The sequence below is a fragment of the Emys orbicularis genome, chromosome 8 (genome assembly GCF_028017835.1).
Source record: "Emys orbicularis isolate rEmyOrb1 chromosome 8, rEmyOrb1.hap1, whole genome shotgun sequence".
NCBI classification, from domain to species: Eukaryota; Metazoa; Chordata; order Testudines; family Emydidae; genus Emys; species Emys orbicularis.
The window spans coordinates 76,135,235-76,155,757 of record NC_088690.1 but is presented as its reverse complement, the minus strand read 5'-3'; the positions used below and the strand labels follow the sequence as shown (position 1 = coordinate 76,155,757).

Sequence of the window (20,523 nt, the reverse complement as noted above, 5' to 3'; positions counted from 1 at the left end):
GGTCACCGCAGCGCCCGTCAGCCCGGCTGCCGCACTCCCGTCTCCCACCCACCCCGGAACCTCACTGCACTGCGCATGCGCGGATGAGCTGGGCATGCGTAGTAGCAGCGTCCGAGGCCGCTGCCCACACTTTGCCCTTCCCTGCTCTCAGAGAGTGCTCCCTGGTCAGCGTGTGACCGAGCTACGGGCACAGCGAGACAGTCAGCAGTTAAAGTTACGCATGTCTTGTGCCTTGCTGCATCAAGGCCTCAATTAAAAGCTTGGTTGACATCCCTGACACCTCCTCACCCAGACTACTGATCCAGACTCCAGAGTGATCTGCGTGATGCTTCGCAGAGATGGGTCCAAGAGGTCTGAAAAATACTGTTTGCACCTCTAAGTCAGTGGCTCTCAACCCTTCCAGACTATTGTACCCCTTTCAGGAATCTGATTGTCTTGCCTACCCCAAGTTTCACCACACTGAAAAACTACTTGACTACAAAATCAGACATAAAAATACAAAAGTGCCACAGCTCACTCTTACTGACAAATTGCTTACTTTCTAATTTTTACCATATAATTTTAAAATAAATTAATTGGAATATAAATATTGTGCTTACATTTCAATGTATAGTATATAGAGCAGTATAAACAAGTCATTGTTTGTATGAAATTTTAGTTTGTACTGACTTCACCACTGCTCTAAGTGACTCTCTCTCACCCACCCTTTTTTTTCTCTCTCTTGTGGGAGAGGGAATGGTGAGTTTGTTTGTATTACATCTTCCTTCCCTGGCTTGTGTAGTTGTGCAGATGATTTTGTAAGTTAATAATTGTTACCATTTCTTTATTGTTGTTATTACAATTATAACATATTAAGGGAACTACTGAACTCTAAAGTCGAGTTCAATATAGATTCAGACTTTCATATTAACAAGTTGGTATTTTCATTAGCTACCATGTTAATGTTACTTTTACTTTTAACATGGCTTGATTTTTATAATTGTTTTTATATTAGCTGCTGTTGTTCCTAACAAAATCATCATGTACATATTTCAATATTATACAGTTGGCTGGCATGGTGTTTCTAAATATTAATTACAGATATTCAAAATTGAAGATCCTAGCTAGGTTAAAACCTCTTAGGCTGACTGGAGTTATAATACTTCTGTTATTATTGTGAATGTGTAATTCTCCATACTAATTTTCCTTATTTGTCTGCCAGTTTCCTTCCTTGTACAGCACAGGTTCATTCTGGTCACATTATGACTCCCATGCTAGATGCTTTGCTGCATTGGCTTCACGTCAACGACCACTGTCTTTACTTTGCCAACAGTGAATTACCTGTCACCAGTTATTTCACTTCTCCCACAAACAGTTCAATACTTTGCCACTGTGCCACATGTAACCCTATGGGTGTTGAACTTACTCCCCTGAATAATCACTAAAGGTACTATTGTATCTAACTTAAAACCCCTCCCTCAGGCCCACTTCTAACGTGATGTCTATTGAACACTGCTACCTGGTAACAGTTAAGTAACTGGGAACTGATATGTCTAGCAGTGATCATGACTTTCTTAACCTCTGTGCTAAAAAACTACTAACACAGCTATTTTGTGTAAATTAAAAAAAATATTTGTACTAGTTACCATGTCATCCTCCCCTTTTTAAATCCGCCTCTCTGTTTTGTTTTGTCTTTTTACTATGACCTGGATTCTACAAAGACTTATGCATGTGCTTAATTTTAACCACGATTAGTGCTACTGAAGTTCCCACTATGAGAAAGCAATCTGAGTGTAACTCATGCTGCCTGAATATGCAGACAGCCTGAAACTATGAATAAGAAGTACAAACTGCTCCATACTTATACTGTGTGGTTAACTCTAAAACACAAAGCTCTGTGGGGACTCCCAAGTCCCCTGACACTACCCCATCCAGGTACTATGACCCTGTTTACTCCTGGGTTTTTAGTAACCTGCACCACTCTACACTAGGAGTTTGCACTGTTGCCGAAAAATCACTGTTGCTACAGTGGTGGCTTAAACTGTCACTGAAGACAAGCCCTGTGTGCGTGGGTGGCCCTTTCTCTTGCCAGTCCATCCTGGCTCTTCTGAGTCCATGTCAGTAGTGCACTCTGCACACACACACACACACACTCAAAACACATCTGAAGACAGGGAGCACAGATCTGGAGGTCTTAGTCTCCTCAGTCTCTAATGGTGTGGCCTCCACCAGCTCAGCTGATGCGTATGGTATATAGATAACTCCTTCCATAACCACTCAAAGCAGGGGCACTGGAGTATTGCAAGCTGGGCCAGAGACACAGGGGTGTGTTTAGAGTCACACATGTTGGGATTCTCTCCATGACCTCTTTGTACTCGGCTTTCCAAGAACTGAGTTTGACTCAAGACTTTGTCATTCAGGTATCTTTATTTGACACAGAGCAATGCTACAGTGCATTGATCAGACTCAAACACAGGAGATGGATACAGGTACATCACAGATCCAAAGTTACACAGAAACAAGTCCATCGATACCAGACAAACTACTGTGGAACATCAGAGGACAAAAGACTTTGCTGATTGCTCTTCTCTCACCCTTGTGAAGAGGAGACATCCAAATGAATTCCTCCCAACAGCTGAACTTGCAACTTAAAGCAGAAGGGGGGAAGGAATAAAAGGTCCTAACAAGGAGAAACTGTATATTTTATGCTGCTTGAACTCTGAAGGGCAAAGATTACTAAGCATAAGATCCCCAGTGCTTGGCCTGGGTTAGCCCTAAAGGACATATAGAGCTTGTTTATTGTGTCAGCTTCTATTACTTTTTGAAACTTAAGATAGAAACTCATTTGTGTGCATATACATTTACCTGCTTTAACCTTGTAAATAACTCATTTCCTTTTCCTAGTTAATAAATCTTTAGATAGTTTATTATAGGATTGGCTACAAGCATTGTCTTTGGTGTGAGATCTGAGATACAACTGACCTGGAGTAAGTGACTGGTCCTTTGGGACTGGGAGTAACCTGAATATTGCTGTGATCTTTGGTGTAAGGGCCCATCTATCACAGAGGTATGCTTACCTGGATGGCAAGATAGATTGGAGTATCCAAGGGGACTGTCTGTGACTCCATGGTAAGATTGTTACAGTGACCCAGAAGTTCACATTTGTTACTGGGTTAGTGAACTCTTTTATAGAACATACCCCAAACTGGTTGGATCTGCACTGCTTTTTGACAGTTTGCCCAGAGGCTGGCACTCTTGGTCATGAGTCACTCCAGACAGTGTGACAGGATGCTAGTGGGCAGCTGGAAGAGATGGACTGAGACAGGCTCTGTCCTGGGGGGAGAAAGCCACATTGGAGTGGAGCTAGCTCCTGTGGGGGTTTCTGGGGTAAGGGGCTCAGGGAAGCAGCCCTAGGGCTGTAGCTCCAAGAAAGGAGCAGAGCTGACTGAGACTGGGAAATGGCCAGGAGCAGGAGTGCCAAAGGCTCCTGGGAGGGGTGGGCCCTGAGGCTAAGGAATAAGTTAAGACTGTTTTTGTGTTGTTTGCTAACCGCTGTTAAGGAAATAAACCTCCTTGCAAAAGACATGGCAGCACATGCTTTAGAGTGGGGAAGAAGCCAGCCCTGGTGACAATGACCCTTGACAAACTGGAGAATTGGTCTGAATTCAACAAGATGAAATTCAGTAAGTAAAGTATTTTGCACTTCTCTTTAGGAAGGACAAATTAAACGCACAACTACAACATAGGCGGGGAGGAAATGGCTCAGTGGTAATACTGCTGAAAAGGTTGTGGGGGTTATAGTGGTTCACAAATTAAATGAGAGTCAGCAATGTAATGCAGCTGTGAAAAAGCCTAATATTCTGGGGGTGTATTTACAGGAGTGTCATATGTAAGACATGGGAAGTAACTGTCCTGCTCTCCTTGGCATTGGTGAGGCCTCAACTGGAGCAGTGTGTCCAATTCTGGGTGTCACACTTTAGGATAGATTTGGACAAACTGGAGAGAGTCCAAAGGAGAGCAACAAAAATCATAAAATGTTTAGAAAACCTGACCTATGAAGAAAGGTTAAAAAAACTGGGGCATGTTTAGTTTTGAGAAAAGAAGACTGAGGGGGGACTTGTTATCAACTTTGACTATGTGAAGGGCTGGTATGAAAAAATCTGAATAGTTGTTCTCCATATCTATTGACAAGAAGAAGAAGAAATGAAAAACCCACAAAAATTTTGAATTAAAAACTAATGTTGCAATACAAACAGGAAGTGCTATACCAGAAATACAATGAGATGTGACTGCTGAAGCTGAGCAACTATTCGTATTTTAAATTGTTAGTTATTAAAAGTATTAGTTAAATAGCAGTGACATCCATTTGCACAATGTGAATGAAGATAAATGAGGAAGTGCTAAGAGTAATAACATTTTGAAAAGTATATAATTTACAGTGGATTACAAGAAAAAGCCAGTGCAGTTCAGGCAATTAGCCATTCACACATTTGTCTTAACTGCAGTTCTATGAGGCTATATACAGACAAATAAACTAATAAGGGATTCTTCCAAACAGTGACAATTATAATATTTGGGGGGTGTATGTAAAATATTTAACGGAAAGTCTCCTTTACCAGCTCAGTACATTATATCGGACAGGAAAGTGCTGCCTCGTCCAGGCAGTGGGATGCACTCTGCCTTTAAGAGCAAAGCCCTGGGAAGCCGGGGCTAAGATCTACGTCCTGCGAGGGAGGGCAAAAAACCCCTTGCCCCCCCTTATGTGCAGCCACTGCAGATGCTCACCCCATCTGTGTTAACTTCGGTACCCTCTGCGCAGCCCGATCCTGATGATTGGCCCCCCGCCGCTGTCTCGCAGTGCCCCTACCCCAGCTCCAATCCCTCAGCCCCCTTCTCCTGCCTCCAGCTGTTTGCCTCTCCTGTGCATTCAGTTGGGTCTCTGCACAGTCTGTCTGTCCCCTCCCAGCAGGAACAGACTGGCACCCCAAGGCAGGGTAGAGCCAGGGGTCGGGCAGCGGCTTCAGCCGCTGTTACTGAGCATGCTCAGTCCCTACAAGCCGCTCCGGACCGGCACAGCGGCAAAGTCTGACTGGCTCAGTTTGTAACATAAAACTGTCAGTGTCACCAGAGAACCGGGAATGGGGGCGGGACTTCCGGGGGCTAGGCTCCAGAGAGGCCGGCCGCCGGGAAGCGGGAGGACTTCAGGGGAAAGGTTCCTCCTCCCGGAAAGAGGAACGAAAAGGAAATGAGAGGAGGAGGACTTCCGGCGCCCAGGCTAAAGGAGGGAGCAGGAGGACTACGGAACCTACCGGAAGGAAGTACATCGCCTACCGAGCCAAGGGAGTCTCCTGGAGGACTTCCTGGTATGGTGCGTCATCGGAAGAGGAGACTAAGTGTCAGCGCCGGGAAGCGAGGCGTAGGTCTGCCGGAGAGCGCCGGACCCTGGAGGGTTTAGAGTTCGGCTCCCAAATGGAACCATAGAGGCTTATGGGGCTGAGGGAGCGGCCTGACCCATAGAGATCGATTGTGCTCAGGGGGCGGGGCTGGAGGACTTCCGGGAATGGGGCTCATCCGGAACGAGGGAGAACGGGAAGGAGAACGCTTCCGGCTGCCTCTGCGTGAGGGTAACAGGGGGAGGGGATCGGAGCAGTGTCCTGACTCCCGTGATGCTCCGCGGGGCGGGGATTTGGGACAGAGCGTGACTCCGGAACCTCCCCTGCCACAACACTGATTATCAAGGCCCTTCCCGTTCCCATGACAACCCAGCATGGGTGCCTACGTCTGAGCCAAAGAGCCACGAGGGGATTTCGTCTCCAGCCCGTGCCCTCGAACTGTCTGTTCAGTTTGTACAGCACCTAGCACAGCTGGGGCAACTGAGTGCGACGGTAAAACAAGTAACAGCGAAAGGTGTCTCTGAAGAGCAGAGTGTTTGCTATTGAATGTGCGAGCGATTCTGGGTGAATTGCTACCTGCCTGAAGGTAGGATCCCATCTCACCCCAAGTCAAGGGTGAGAGTTTGGAATTTCCTACTAGTAAGGGGAGCCCCCACCACACAAGTAGGAAAAGGACCCTGATTGGAGTCAGTGCCCTTGGCCTTGTTGCACAGAGAACACATCCCATCCTTGAAAACATGTTGCTTTACTGCCTCTTGCAGTTCCCATAGGGGCAGTAATTACCACACACGTCATAGGACATCTTTACAGATGGGAAAGGGCCTACAATAGGGAAACCAGGACTTAATTTGTGCCAGGGCTGAACCCCAGCACCTCTAGGTTTGGCAGTTCAGCGCCCCAGCACCTCTGGGCTTGCTGCATCAATTATGAATGTAAAACAATTGTTTGAGCCCTAGCATCTCTTTCATTACAAATTAAACACACAGGGAAACCATTATATTTTAGTAAATTCATGTTTCTTTCTTGTGAGCCCTGCAGAGCCAGCTGGAGCCTCTTTCAGCTTTGTGCATTGTCAACTATACTGCTAATTAAGTTCTAGGTTAAAAAAACACCACCACATTTTGCTCATTGACATCTGTACAATCCCACTGAAGACAAGAGGGCTCCTTGGGTATCCAGGAAGGCAAGATTTGGCCCTGCCACCTCTTAGTTATGATGCATGGGTTCCAAAGGACACAACTGGCTTACAGAGTTATTGGTGCTGGTAGCTTAGTTGTAAGGCTACAATTTAGTCACAAAGGTCGCAGAAGTCACAGAATCCGTGACTTCCAGTGACCTCCGTGATGTCAGCCTAAGGAGATCTGGAGCTGCAGGGCCCTCCTCCGCCAGCGTGGGCAGGGAGCTGCAGGGTCCCACCGTTGCCTCTGGCGGCCCCCGGAGCTCCAAGCCACTGCAGGGGGCAGGGTACCCTGCAGCTGCTGCGAGCAGTGGGGAACCCCAGCTCCCACAGGTGGTGGGGGAATCCCCAAGCTCCGGCCACTGTGGGCAGCAGAGGACCCCCAGCTGCCAGTGGTGGCGGGGAGCCCTGCAGCTCCCGGCTATGGCAGGGGAACCCCACTGCTCCCAGCCACCGTGGGAGGCAAGGGCACCCCGCAGCTCCTGGCCCCCATGGGCAGCGGGGGCAGTTGCAGGTGGCAGGGGTACCCCGCAGCCCCCAGCTGCTGCTGGTGGCTCCTAGCCCCTGTGTAGCTGCCCCACTTCAGGCAGTGTGGGGATCCACAGATCCCCATTTTCTCCGGTATATTTTTAGTAAAAGTCAGGGACAGGTCATGGCTTCCTGTGAATTTTTCTTTTTTGCCTGTGACCTTTCCGTGACTTTTACTAAAAATATCCATGACAAAATCTTAGCCTTACTTATTTGTAAGTGGAGCAAGTTTATCTAAGTACTTATATGTGCCCTATGCTCCTCTCTCTCCCTGCCAGTGTAGTATCAGAGTCCATAGGAAACCTACTATGGTATTTTTACACTTTGCTTTCAGAGTAGAAATGTGCTTTAAACTTAGTTTTTATATATCTTTTCTACATAAAAGCTAAAAATTAACACACAACTAAGCAGCTTACATTAGTCATGGATTAGCAAAGCCTTGTCTGTCATTATTTGGTTTTCTGTACTTGGCTTAGAAAAGCCCATTGCCTTCTTTTTCTGATATTTTTGCCATTTTCTGTAAGAAAACCTCTCATTTAATGAATTTCAATGGAGCAGAGGTATATTCTCATTCCACCCCTCCCCCACTTGTCTCTAGTGATGGGTTTTGGATGTTGCCCCCATGACCATTTTAGATATTACATATGTAGGAGACAAATATTTGTGTGCATAACTTTGGTGCTGAGAGCCGGGCTGCCTGGAGCTGGACTCTCACTCTGCCCGGAGCTGACAGCCTCGGTTTTCAGCATTGGGTAGCCAGCTTGGGCTGTCAGCACTCCATGCTGCCCCCCTGACTTAAGGACACACACCACTAGCTGAAGGAGAGTAGTGGGGACATGAAAAACTGCAGTAATTACTGCGGTGGCTGTAAGTCGACCTAACATTGGTCAATTTAATCGTGTAGTGTAGACAAGGCCTTTATTTGGGTTGATTCCACCCCCCACCTCCACTGGGGTTACCAGGCCTTGCTCTCACAGATCAAAACACTGAGCAGAATGCAAGGACAGGAGGACACCCCTGGAGACTGCTGTGTGTGTGGAAAACTAGACCTCTCAGGGTCCTCATCACAAAGATGGTTAGACAAGAGGTATGAAATGGGTGTGTAGACTTTTTAGTTGCTTTAATCCTTTTCACTGAATGCTTTGTTCCCAGGGCTAAATAAACAATACTTTTGGCTTTAAGAAGGCTGTTTTGGGTCACTGAATGAGCTCCTGGTTGTAAGCTCTCAGCAGGAAGAACTGCAGGTATCCAAACCCAGTTGGACATGCAGTGTAAGAACTGCTAGTGCCCCATACCCAGTTTGAGAGTGGGAGAGTCACATGATTCCACCTTAAGAGAGATGCGGGCACAAACCCTGAGACTTGAGAAGGGGTGTCCTCAGAGATCAGAGGTGGGACAGAGCCTCAGGGAGCCCTGAGCCATAACAGGCCTTGTCTACAGAATAACTTTTTGTTTCTATGATCTAGAGTTCAAAATTTTACACAGTTATACCAGTATAAAACTGATCTAGGCACTCTTTTCTCAGTAGAGTACCCTTATATCTCCTGGGAAGTGTTATAAGATAAAGTCACTCTTACAGTGGAATAATAATGTCCACAAGGGGTGGGTGAGATGGAAATTTTACTTGTATAGCTGCTAAGACTTTCCCAGGTAGACAAGCTCCTCAGGGTGAAAGTGCTAAATGGGCTTTTCTCTCCTCCACAAGTGCTTGGAGACCTCTGACTGCTAGAAGATGGGATGGGTCACTGAAAAAAATTGTCCTGTTCTGCTCACTCCCTCGGAAGCATCTGGCACCAGCCACTGTCACAAGATGGGATACTGGGCTAGATAGACCACTGGTCTGACCCTGTAGGGCGATTCTTAGGTAAGGGCCGTACAAACATCAGAACTTGGAACAGCCCATTATTCCAGTGACTGCTGTGCTCTACTGTTCACTGTTTCACACATTTGAAAATAGTCTTGCCTTTCAAAAAAAAGCTATTCTGCTCTAGCAAGCTGGGGAAGCTACCCTTTATAACCAACAAAAAGAAAATCCCAGTTGGGAACTCACAAAAGTAGCTATAAAACTTAGGCATAGCACATTGCTGACTTCAGCTAGACCTGTAAACAGCCGTCAAACATCCTCAGCAACCCACAGTATTTTATTTACATCATTTATCCATGTTTGCATGGAAACCAAAGTCTCGGCTCATCCACAGCCTCATTCACTTTAAACAGAACCATTGGAGAAGAGACTAGATCACTAAAATGGGGTCATTTCCTGGGAGGAGGGATGTAGCTACTGTGCAGCACTAGGCCAACAGCCCAGCCCAGGCACAAAATGGGAATATCATGTCCAATCTCCCAATGACATGTAGGGATACTGAAGAGCATCCTTGAAGCATAGTTCATGTGTATCCTGGACAGTAGTGGTACTCCCATCCCGCTGAGCAGGGAAAGAGAAATTTTCTAGTTCAGCTCCATGACTGGGGGTGGGGAAAGGGAGCCCCACAGATGGGGACTGACCTTCCAGTGATTCAGAGCTGCCTCGCACAGGTGAAGGGCAGATAGATTCTAAGGACAAGTTTCCATGGAGGTTCTGGATACATGAGGATGCTCACAAGGCCACCCGCAGCAAGTCTGAACATAGCAAATTGCTGAGTCAACTTGCAAAGGCATCTGGGCATTGTACAGGACCTGGCAGGTGTGAATTCCTTCAAGATAGTGCAGAGTTAATTTGCTAAGGCCTAGGTCATTGCAAGGGAATCTGCCTTATTGCAAATGTAGGAGCTCCGCTTTGACCAATGAGCTTGCTACCGTAATACAAACACATTAAAACAGACCCACTCCTCATGCTACTTAACCTGAGAGGTCTAACCAATGGTAATCTGCCCTATGCCTTTAAAATGTGTCCGCTCCCTACACAGTGAGATGTTGTACCAAGTCATAAGATTGATGGGGCAAGGTTAATCTCAGTGCAGCAGGAGGTGGCCAGCCTTCAGCCCGATCAGCACTGCCCAAATCCTCATGGAATCATGGCCTGGCAGTGCCATGTTACTGGCCTAGGAACTCCAGTGCATCGCAGGGCTGGAAACAATCAACACGGCAGGAAATAGGTCCAGTGAGTCAAGCTGCTGTGCACAGAAAGGCTCTAGGACTCCAACCTTCTCCTGATTTCCTCAGCAAGCTTCTCCCTAGGGATATTGACCTGCACAGCGAACAAGAAGGAACTGGTCACAGCAATAGAACTGTCTCATGGGAAGTGCCCCAAGCACCCAATGATATCAAGATGCCCACTTACCCCTTGCAGCCACCCAGACCGGTCTTCTGCCATCCCTCAAACGCTCCTCTCCATGAACTCCTGCTGGAAGCACCACCCCATAAAAATGCATCCCCTGACCAAGGAGAGACTTGTGGAAGGAGTGATGATTAGGAACTTCCTGTTCCACACCCCTGAGGGACAGGATTTGACTGCTCAGCAGAGACCTTTAGTAATCTGTAACTCTGAGGAAGGTTCGCTGTGGACTTAGACCAGTTTGTAAAGAGGATTCAATCTGTACCGGAGCCTGGTTAACTCTAGTGATCTGCGATGCAAGCAAGAGCTCCCAAAGAGGCCCTAATAGCCAGGGAGAGTGTTGTCTAGAACCTTTCATTGGGTTTTGGAGGCAGCCTTTGGATCCCCTATCCCATCCCCAATATCCAAGGACATCCTAACCTCTTCCCTGCTAGCTACGACTCGTAGTTTGACGACTCCATCTTTCAGCTCCTGCTCTCCTATGATGGCTGTGAGAGGGATTCCCGTGTCTTCACAATACTGCAGCTGGTTCAACAGCTTGGGGTTCTTCTTATACAGCATCTCTGCCTAGAAGGGGAGGCAATGTGGTTGTGTTCAAGAGCTTACACAGAATAGGAAGTGACAAACCCTACCCAGTTCTAACTCATTGCTAGGACTGGCTGGAAATTCGCCTATAGTTTTCTGGTGTAGAATGCAGATTAGTTGAAATCTAAACATTTTGTGGAGGTGGTTTGATTTCGACTAAGCTCCAGCGGAACCAAGGCAAGTTTTGAAACCGACCTGCTAGGCAGGTTTTCCTACCAGCTGGCCTGCCTTGTGGGCTACCAATTCTTTTGCAGCCTACATAGCAAGCTGACAGTTCCCCTTCAACCTGCTGGGTGGAATTTCATCTGGAAATGATCAAAATTGTGATTTTTTTGGGGTTCTGTTTTCGGAGGTTTTGAAATTTTGGGGTTTTGTTCCAAATTGGCACTAAACCAAATTTTGAAATTCCAAATGCCTCCAGGAAACAGAATTACCATTCTCCTCACAGCTCTAGACATTAGCACAGAGTCTCCTGGGACAGATGGTTGCAGCAGGCTCAGTACCAGTAGCTGCCTTTCTCCGTCAGAGCCAAACAACAAAGAGGTTGGCGAGTCTGGTCTTGCTGTGCCACTTCTCCCCGGAGACTCTCTCTCCCCCCATTCTAAGGGCTGGCTGTGAGAAGCACAACTAGGCCAGTCCAATTGCCCAGTCTTACCTTGATCCCAGAATCCCACAGCTCAGAGATGAGTTTCAGTTTCACATCAAGGAAGTTCTTCTGGGGGGTTGCCACCAGCACCTGCGTCTCGGTCGTCCGGATCTTCTCCTTAGAAGCCTGGGAGCAGGAACAGAGTTGTGAATGAAACATATGGAAACATCCTATTGCTCGTGAAGACACATGCTCCAAGGCATCTGACGGTTGCTCCTCACCCACCCCTTGTACCTATTACTGGAGAATGCCACCATTTTCTTAACACAGGCTATATAGGGAGATTACATGAAAAACAACACCAACAACAAAAACCCACCAAACTGTGTTCAAAGAATGTAATTTTGCAAAGTCAAGCTTGTGCAACCTTAATTTATCTGCCTTGGGCACATGCATCATGACTCTGGATTTCCTTATGTACTATTTTTTCCACAGGATCCCTGCCTCATTCTGAGCACACACTGGACTTGCTCTGGGGATAAGGCAGCTGTTCAATAATTTTTTTGAGCCTCACCAGACAATGAGTTGCCTCCGTCTTATTTACCACACATCACCCCAACCCTAAACTAAATAGAGAATTACTAATTTCCTCATGGGTTTTTCCACCATCTATCATAGTAGTATGAAGCTCACAACCATTTAGTTAATTATCTTCATGACGCTCTGGGAGACAAGTATTTTACAGATGGAAAACCAAGGCACAGGGAGATTAAGGCCAAAATGAGGATGCCAATTTACAGACAGGGAAATTGACAGAAAAGCAGCTTGGTCCAAGCTTCAGCTAAGGAGTGGAAGAGCCCAGAATAGAACTCAAGACCTCCTACGTCCCAGCCCTACCGTAGTGAAAATTCTAATTCAAGTGATATGCCCAGGAAACCTGTAGCAGAGGATTCAGATCTCCTGCATTTCATTCAACCACAAGCCCATCCTTTCTTTTACTGCAGTCCCATGCCTCATCTGCTACAGATCTTCCAATTTCTACAACAAATGTGTCAGGTATCCTACAGAAAGTGGCCACCTTACCTGCACCCCCTGGTTGGTTCCCACAGCTGTGGGCCATTCTGTGTACTTCTGAGTGGCACTCACCTCCACCTCCTGCTCCATGATGGAGAAGAGCCGCTCGATTCCGATGCTGACTCCCACACAGGGCACCTTCCGCCCCTTGGGGTCGAACATCCCCACCAGCTCGTCGTAACGGCCGCCTCCAGCCACGCTGCCCATGTTGACTGGCTCCTCCCTGTGGGCGTTCTGAGGCTGCAGCACGACGGCCTCATAGATCACCCCAGTGTAATAATCCAGACCCCGCGCCAGGCTCAGGTCGAAGGAGATCTGCAGGACAGGAGGGGAATCCCATTACCAGGCACAACAAATGATCCAGCCAGGCCTGGGTCAGTATCCCTCCACCACTCACCTTATCTGCAATGCCAAACAGGGTCAGGTACTCAAACAGCAGCTTCATGTCTCCCAGCCCCTCCCGGGCCAGCTTGTTCTGGGACAGCTTAGGGTCCTGGACCAGCTGCTCAATCAGACCCAGCCCACCTGCTGAAATGAGACACACCTGAAATATACCAGGGAAGGTGACGTGGTGTGGCCAAGCTCCTATGGACTCACTCCACCCAGCCTGGGTCACACCTACCTGCTCACTCCTTCAGTCTTGTGCATCTCTATCTCCTTCCCAGGGGATACTGACCATGCATCCCACCTGGGACACCCAGGCTGCAAGTCAGCTAAACATCTGGGGAACACACACACACACACACACACACACCCTGCAGAGACCAAGGAAGTTGGAATAGCTGCTGGGAAGGTGAAGTGACCCACATGGACTCTCAGCTGGCCTGGGTGAGGCTGGACAGGGAACCAAGTCTCACAGCTCCACAGAACTCACCATGCAGTCGAACGTATTCCCCGATGCGATCTGCAGCCTCTGGCGAGAGACCTTTCTCTCCAACCATTTCATTCTTCACATCCTCCCATGTTGCCTGGGGTGGAGGAGATGAGAACATTCATCACAGCTTCCCTGGCTGAATCTGCTGCTCCTGGGAATGCAAAACCCCTTCCCCAGCTTCCCCCTCCACACCAATGCTACCCCATGGGTTCAGAACACACCCTGAGGAAACTGCAGGAAAGGGGAGACCATTGCCTGGTGACTAATCCAGTTAGAGATCTCCCATTTCTAACCTTCCCAGAAGAATTAACAATAGATTTCACTCTCATTTGGTGCCTTCATTCTAAACTCTCAAAGCTCTTTATTAATGAGTTAGGACCAGATCCTCAAAAGGTATTTGAGAGTTAGGGGCCTACTTATTTCACTGGAAGTTAGCAGACCTTTTGAGGATCTGAGCCCTAATCCCTCCAAATCCCTGGAGAGGCAGGAATTCTTATCCCCATTTTACAGATGGGAAAGCACAGGCACAGAGAGCGGATGCAACTTGCCCAAGGACAGAATCCAAACTTCTTGGCACTTGGGAGAGCCATGGAGAATGTCAGCTCTGAAAATCCTGCTTCAGGTGGGTGTTTCCATCTTATGCATTTGGAGATGGACCACAGTCCTCCCACCAGAGCATACACAGCTGAGGGCTAGGGCAGTGCTAGACAGCAGTCAGTGTCTGCCAGCCAGGGCTGGGAAATCCGCAGAGCATTACCTTGTTCAGTTTGTCCACGGTAGAGCAAGTGCTATGGAACAGGCTGTCTGGAATGCCACATACCGCAAACACTCCATTCAAAATGCGCCGGTCGTTGACCTGGGGGTGGGAAGCAGAGTCACTCTAAAGCAGATCCCAACAGAGCCTCCTAGTAAGAATGAATCACTTCCACTTGGTTTCTATATCGCTCCAGAGGTCCGTGAAGCAGCTGTAGTCAAAATCCCCCCATGCCTTTCTTCAGAGGCTCTCTCGTATGCAGGGCACACTAGAGTGGGGGATGGGTGGGAGGGCAGGCACATTCTTGCCTGGGCAGACTTGTAACTTTATTAAACCAATGGGCTATGGTTTTACCTTAATGAGGAAGTCTCCGAGCTGCAACATGCTCAGGATCTCATGCACGATCTTCAGACACTCAGCATCAGGAATCATAGGGTCAAAGTGGCCGGCGATGTCAAAATCCTGGGGTACAGGAAGAGACAGTGAGAATCCAGGCAGTGTAACCCAGCTGGGACACCCTGGCAGCAATCAGGGTCCCCAGACACACAGCTCCCTATGCTGCACCCCATTCCCTATACCCCAAGGGGAGCCCAGGCCTGTTGTTCAGAGACCTGTACTCTAAGCTGTCCAAGGTAATAGAAGTCCAACTCAGCCTGTTACAGAAAGCCATTGTTTATGAAAGTTAGCACAAGTTGGAGGCAACCAGACTAAGATAAACTGGACTGTTTAAGTTAAACCACTGTGCTAAGGGAACTGTAAAGCTCCTGGTAAAGAGGGGGATAGGACGGGACATGTGGACTGGAAGGTGCGAGCTTTACCATCATGGTTGCCACCCCCACCATCTCCTGGGATCCACCAGGACACCACTGGGCCTTCATAAACCTGATGCTGAGACAGGACCTGATCAGATTGGGCCAGAGAGAGGGAACTGATGACATCGCTGTCTCCACCCGGAATGTGAGATTTGCATTCATGCTGTCACCCTCCCTCATGTGTCATTTTCCTTCCTCACCTTATTTCTTCTCTCTCCTCTCCCTTTCCTTTTTCTGTCTAAAGAGTCTGACTTAGCCTGCCAAGACAACACCATCTTTTGCAACACTGCTTTGAGCCTGTGACCAGAGAAGCAAGCTAAAAGCAATGCCTTCAACAGCCCAATGCTGGTACAAGTTTGCCAGGACTCTGAGTGTGCTGGGTCTGATTTTCACCAGCAGTGAGGTTGCAAATGAGAATCAGCACCCAGGACAGAAGCAGCATTTTCTACCTTTGCAATTCTGTTTTCTCCCCTTGGGTGTTTGTCTTCTTTTCTCTTAAAGAAACAGGAGTGGACTTCAACAACAGTTCCAGCCCATCTTAACTAACTTTTTCTCTTTTCCCCCAAAAGGACGGTTAGTAACATATTTCTTTCATCTGACAGACTTTTAGATAGGGGGTTCCCATGTTCAGACTCTACAGCTAAAGGGAATAAGGGATATTGTTAAGCCTGACTTAATACTTTGCATTTCAAATGCATTAACTGTTTTTCCTTCTATTCCTGTATTTTTAATAAAAGGTTAAAAAGACTGGTAATGGTGGTTGTTACAATGGGAGTCACAAAACCTTGGACCACACTTAACTGTTTGATGTTGTAACAGTAAAAAGGGTTTCACTGCATCTTATCTGTGAGACGCCCCCCTTTTCAGCACAAAAGGCCCCAGACACACATGGAGCCCTCTTCCTCCCTGTCCTGTTCCCCATGATTTGTGGGGAGCCAGAACCCCAGACCCCACACAGGGAATCCTGGGCCCAGACACACAGCTCCCCGCGGCACGGAGAGCACTCAGGCTGCCGGTACTCACACACTGGTAGAACTCCCTGTAGCGGCCCCTCGTCATGGCCGGATTATCCCGTCTGTAAACTTTGGCAATGTGGTAGCGCTTAATGTTGGTGATTTTGTTCATTGCCAAATAACGAGCAAAGGGCACCTGAGCACAAAGGGTTAAGGGTGGAACGTAAGAAGACTCTCCTGTGGCCTGGAGAGTCCAGGGCCAGCATTCAGCCCAATTATCACTCTACAGACAGCTGCTGGGCCAGTACAACACAATCCCACAGCAAAGCCCATGCTGAAGGTCACCTGCAAACTGTGGCCACCTGTCCTAATGGACAGTAAAATCTCAGTCCCTATGAGCGCATCTTCTTAGAAATCACAACATGTTAACAGCCAGAACAAACAGCCTCATTGGTGGGTCATTTGAACAGATGCGGTCCTTTGCTGCTATGATACAAACTAGGATTACATATATAATACAGTGCCAGATTAAAGGCCAGAGATAAGGGACCAAAGATGCTTTCAGGTGAAATTTTAACAGAGCTGCAGTCAGTAAAGCACGGAGGTCCTGGATGGATGACCATTTGGCAACAGTAACAAAGGAAACGGCTCTTTCACTGAGAATAGGGAGGTTATGTGAAGAGTCAGAAAGGAGGCTAGCCCAGATGAGCACAGGCAGATGGGGAAGGGAGTAGAGAGAGAAGGTTCAATGTCCAGGGAGTACACTGGAGCAAGCCCATGGACGGTTTCTATGTACAGACCCTGAAGTCACCCGGGAGCTAGTTTTGAGGATGGGGTGATGTAGTCACCATTCTGGGTGTCTAGTGGTGAGTAGTAATTCTCCATGTGCTGGAGTTGGAAAGGCTGGGACTTGAGCTGATCCTAGAGCCGGAGCTACAGTAGTCTACGTGGGAGGGATGGAAGTTTGGATGAGGATGAGTCAAGACAGAGGTGTCCATGGGCAATGGCATGGAGGCAGTTACAGGTAGGCTTGGAAACACTGAGGAGGAATGGGATGAATGTATACAAAGTGGAATTAGCATGCATGTTCCTCCCCAGTTAGGAGGAGGTGACAGAGACTCCAGCATGTCCTCACCTCCACCCCATGCACTCTTGCCTAAGAAACACTAGCAACCCCTGGATGAGGTGGTGCTTCCCAAGGTCTGGGACTCTGGCAGGATACAGTCAGGTCGTAGCGAAGAGACAGCAGCTCTCCCCCCTGGTCTTTCAGGTCATAGATGAGCTTTGAGTCCTCCCCGTACTTCCCCATCAGAGTTTCCTACAGAAAAGCAAGACAACTGTGTCAGGCAAGAGAGGACGAGCTCCAGAAGCAGAAAGCAGGAGTAAGAAGCCCCTAGAAAGAAAGCAGGGGGAATCCTTGAGCCTGATTTTAGAGGTGATCAGTTGGATCTAACCCCGGTCAGATGATCTAATCCCCTCCAGCTTTACCACAGAAGCTCACTTGCCACAGGAGCTGTTCACAGCTGAGTTCTTAGGGCATCTGCCCTTCAGGTCACAATTAAAGCAGCTACTGCCACTTAAAATGCACCCAATAATTTCAAGGGGCATAAAGCCACAAACCCATGGATCACATCTGACTCAGGGATCAGCGCCTCCAGCAGCACAACTTCCCCCTCCCAGATGTCACGTCGCAGCCCCTACCCTCACCTTCAGCTCAAACACAGGGGTGTCGATGACCTCAGCCCCATGGCGCTTGAAGCAACTGATGATGGTGTTGAAGACTTTCTCCCGGATGGCCATTTGCTTGGGGCTGTAGTCCCTGGTGCCCTGAGAGCCCAAACCAACGGGAAGTGCGTGAGAAATCTTAAAAGTGAAGAATTATACCCACCACCCTGCAACAGTAAAAACATCCAGTATCTAAACTGTTCCCAGCTCCTGTGGCTGCTCAAAGCTCTGAGCCCAAAAGTTTGGTGCTATAACAAGGGTCAGCTAGGCCTAGAATAATGGAAGTTGATGATCCATTGGACCTACTGCTGTTTGAAACACTAGGGAACTTTTAGTGCACAGGGTCCACATGAGCAGCTGGCATGTGGCATGCTGGAGCATTGTAGATTTATGCCCCCATTTGTCATGCACTAATTCCTCGTTTAGATATGCCCTTAGGCATAAGAGTCAATTGGGAAGAGGGAATAGAATGGGAAAAGGAGAAAGAGCCTTAGGCTTGAGAGCATAGGTGCCAACTTTCCCCCACGCCGGTCGGTGCTTTTGCCTCCCCCCCACCCTGCCCCCATTCCAACCCCTTCCCCAAAGTCCCCACCCCAACTCTGCCCCTCCCTGCCCCATTGGACACCTTCCGCAAATCCCGGCCCTGGCCTCGCCTCTTCCCCGAGCGTGCTGCGTTCCCCCTCCCTCCCAGCGCTTCCTGCGCGAATCAGCTGTTTCGCAGCGCAAGCGCTGGGAGCCATGGGGGAAAAGCGGGCATGCGGTGCGCCCAGGGGAGAAGGCGGAGGTGAGCTGGGACGGGGGGCGGGGCGGGGAGCTGCTGGTGGGAGCTAAGCACCCACCAATTTTTCCCCGTGGGTGCTCCAGCCCTGGAGCACCCACGGAGTCGGCGCCTATGCTTGAGAGGCTGGAGCTGAGGAAAAACTGTGCACCCTACATAAAGAGCAGGATAACAAGCAGGAAAGGGGCAGTTTGTTTCAGTGGTGGGAACACCTAAGCCGTATGTCAGTAGAGAGAGGAAGCAACCCATGAGAGACCCAGCTGCCTGAAGGAGGTGGGGAGTTACCTTGGGGGTTTTCAGAATGAAGTTCTTTTTCCCCTCATCAGTTCCCAGCTGTGCCTTTGGCTGCTGGAGCTTTACCACACCCTCTGCCACCTGGGGACAGAGAAAAGGCTTTGATAAATGGAGTAGGACACTGACCCCTGAGTGTCTGACTGATGTCAATTCAACTGGTGGACCTACAAGGCCTGCAGGAGGTTTCCTTAGTTACTAACAGCTCCACTATAAGGAGGTGGCAGTTACCTTTGGGGTTTTGAGAATGAAGTTCTTCCCCCTTATCAGTTCCCAATCTGATTTCCTTCCCCAGACCTGAAGAAGAGCTCTCTGTAACTTGAATGCTTGTACCCTCCAACAACTGAAGTTGGTCCAATAAAAGATATAATTATCTCACCCACCTTGTCTCTCTAATATCCTGGGACTGACACCGCTACAATAATACTGCAAATAACAGCTCCACTGTAATTCAAGTCCTTGCTTTTCCTAGTTTTTTTTGCATTTGACATTTTAAACATTAGCAGGACAGCCAATGGATTCTTAACAGCCCATTAGCGTGCACAGGAATCTGGGAACCATTGACACCCACTGACTACAGAGTAGAAAATATAGTTGTTTGTTTTGGCTTTTCAGATAAATTAGAAGGCTCCCAAATCTGAATTATCATCACTTTCTATCCAGCCAGAATAATCCCTGCCAGAACTACTGGACAGTCTGCAGGGAGCCTGCAACAGGTGGACTCCAAACTTTGCCCATCAGAGGGCTGCACTGGCAACTTGCCTGGGATCTGCTGCCTTCATCTATCCCAGTCCTTTAGTCGGGATCAAGATAGAGCAGGGGTATGCAATCTATGGCACGCATGCCGAGCTGATTTTCAGAGGCGCTCACACTGCCCGGGTCCTGGCCACTGTTCCGGGGGGTTCTGCATTTTAATTTAATTTTAAATGAAGCTTCTTAAACATTTGTAAGACCTTATTTACTTTACATACAACAATAGTTTAGTTATATATTATAGACTTATAGAAAGGGACCTTCTAAAAACGTTAAAATGTATTACTGGCACGCGAAACCTTAAATTAGAGTGAATAAATGAAGACTCGGCACACAATTTCTGAAAGGTTGCAGACCCCTGAAATAGATCCTCACACACTGGAACCTCTAGTCCGTGCTGACTGTCCGTTTGTACTCAGGGCACACCCTGGTAATGCTCACATAGCACTTAATACCTTGAAAGTCAGTTGGACACATTAATTACTTCATTCACACACAACACTCCGGGAGATGCTTTCGCCATCAATAAAGATGGAAACAGAACTTGAGTTAGGATCCAGGTGCCAGCCCCATGCAGCTCACTGCTTCTCCACAGCTTCGTGGGCTCTGCCTGGCTTAGGCTCCGACCTCCCCCGTCTCCTCCTGGGAATCAGAGCCCGTCTGAAAGACAAAGCCTTGTCCGCTAGAAGCGGACGGACCCTCGGGGCTGGAGCAGGGCCCGCCACCCGGAGCGGTCCTCACCTGGTTTTGGGGGTGGGCGGCAAAGGCTCGCCGGGCGCAGGACGGTGCCAGGTGCTGGCCCCCGAAGGGCACCCGGCAGCCCCCCGCAGCGAGGGGGCGCAGCCAGTTCATGTCTCAGGAGGTAGCTGGATCCCGCAGGCCGCTGTCCGAAGGCTCCTGGCTGGAACTCGCCCCGGCCTTGCGCTGGCTGCGGGGAGACCCGAGACTACACAGCCGGGAGCGAGACACGCGTGCGGGACTGGGGCT

General features: G+C 48.5%; 1 protein-coding gene across 2 annotated transcripts; it reads right to left on the bottom strand.

Annotated features, from left to right (window-relative positions):
• Positions 1-9,197: 9,197 nt before the first annotated feature.
• LOC135883150 (histidine--tRNA ligase, cytoplasmic-like) lies at positions 9,198-20,388 on the bottom strand. 2 transcript variants are annotated; one of them, XM_065410214.1, is made up of 13 exons: positions 20,278-20,388; positions 18,778-18,867; positions 17,697-17,816; positions 17,212-17,307; positions 16,060-16,185; positions 14,579-14,686; positions 14,228-14,326; positions 13,471-13,564; positions 12,994-13,121; positions 12,669-12,911; positions 11,592-11,708; positions 10,772-10,918; positions 9,198-10,264 (listed from the first exon to the last, which is right to left on the bottom strand). In XM_065410214.1, the coding sequence occupies exons 1-13, from the start codon at positions 20,386-20,388 to the stop codon at positions 10,208-10,210; spliced, it is 1,536 nt and encodes a 511-aa protein (XP_065266286.1). In that variant the 3' UTR covers positions 9,198-10,207. The 2 variants fall into 2 exon arrangements, with proteins under 2 accessions (XP_065266286.1, XP_065266287.1); XM_065410215.1 differs by lacking the exons at positions 16,060-16,185; positions 17,212-17,307; positions 18,778-18,867; positions 20,278-20,388 and having other exon boundaries at positions 17,697-17,804.
• Between the last annotated feature and the right edge of the window lie 135 nt (positions 20,389-20,523).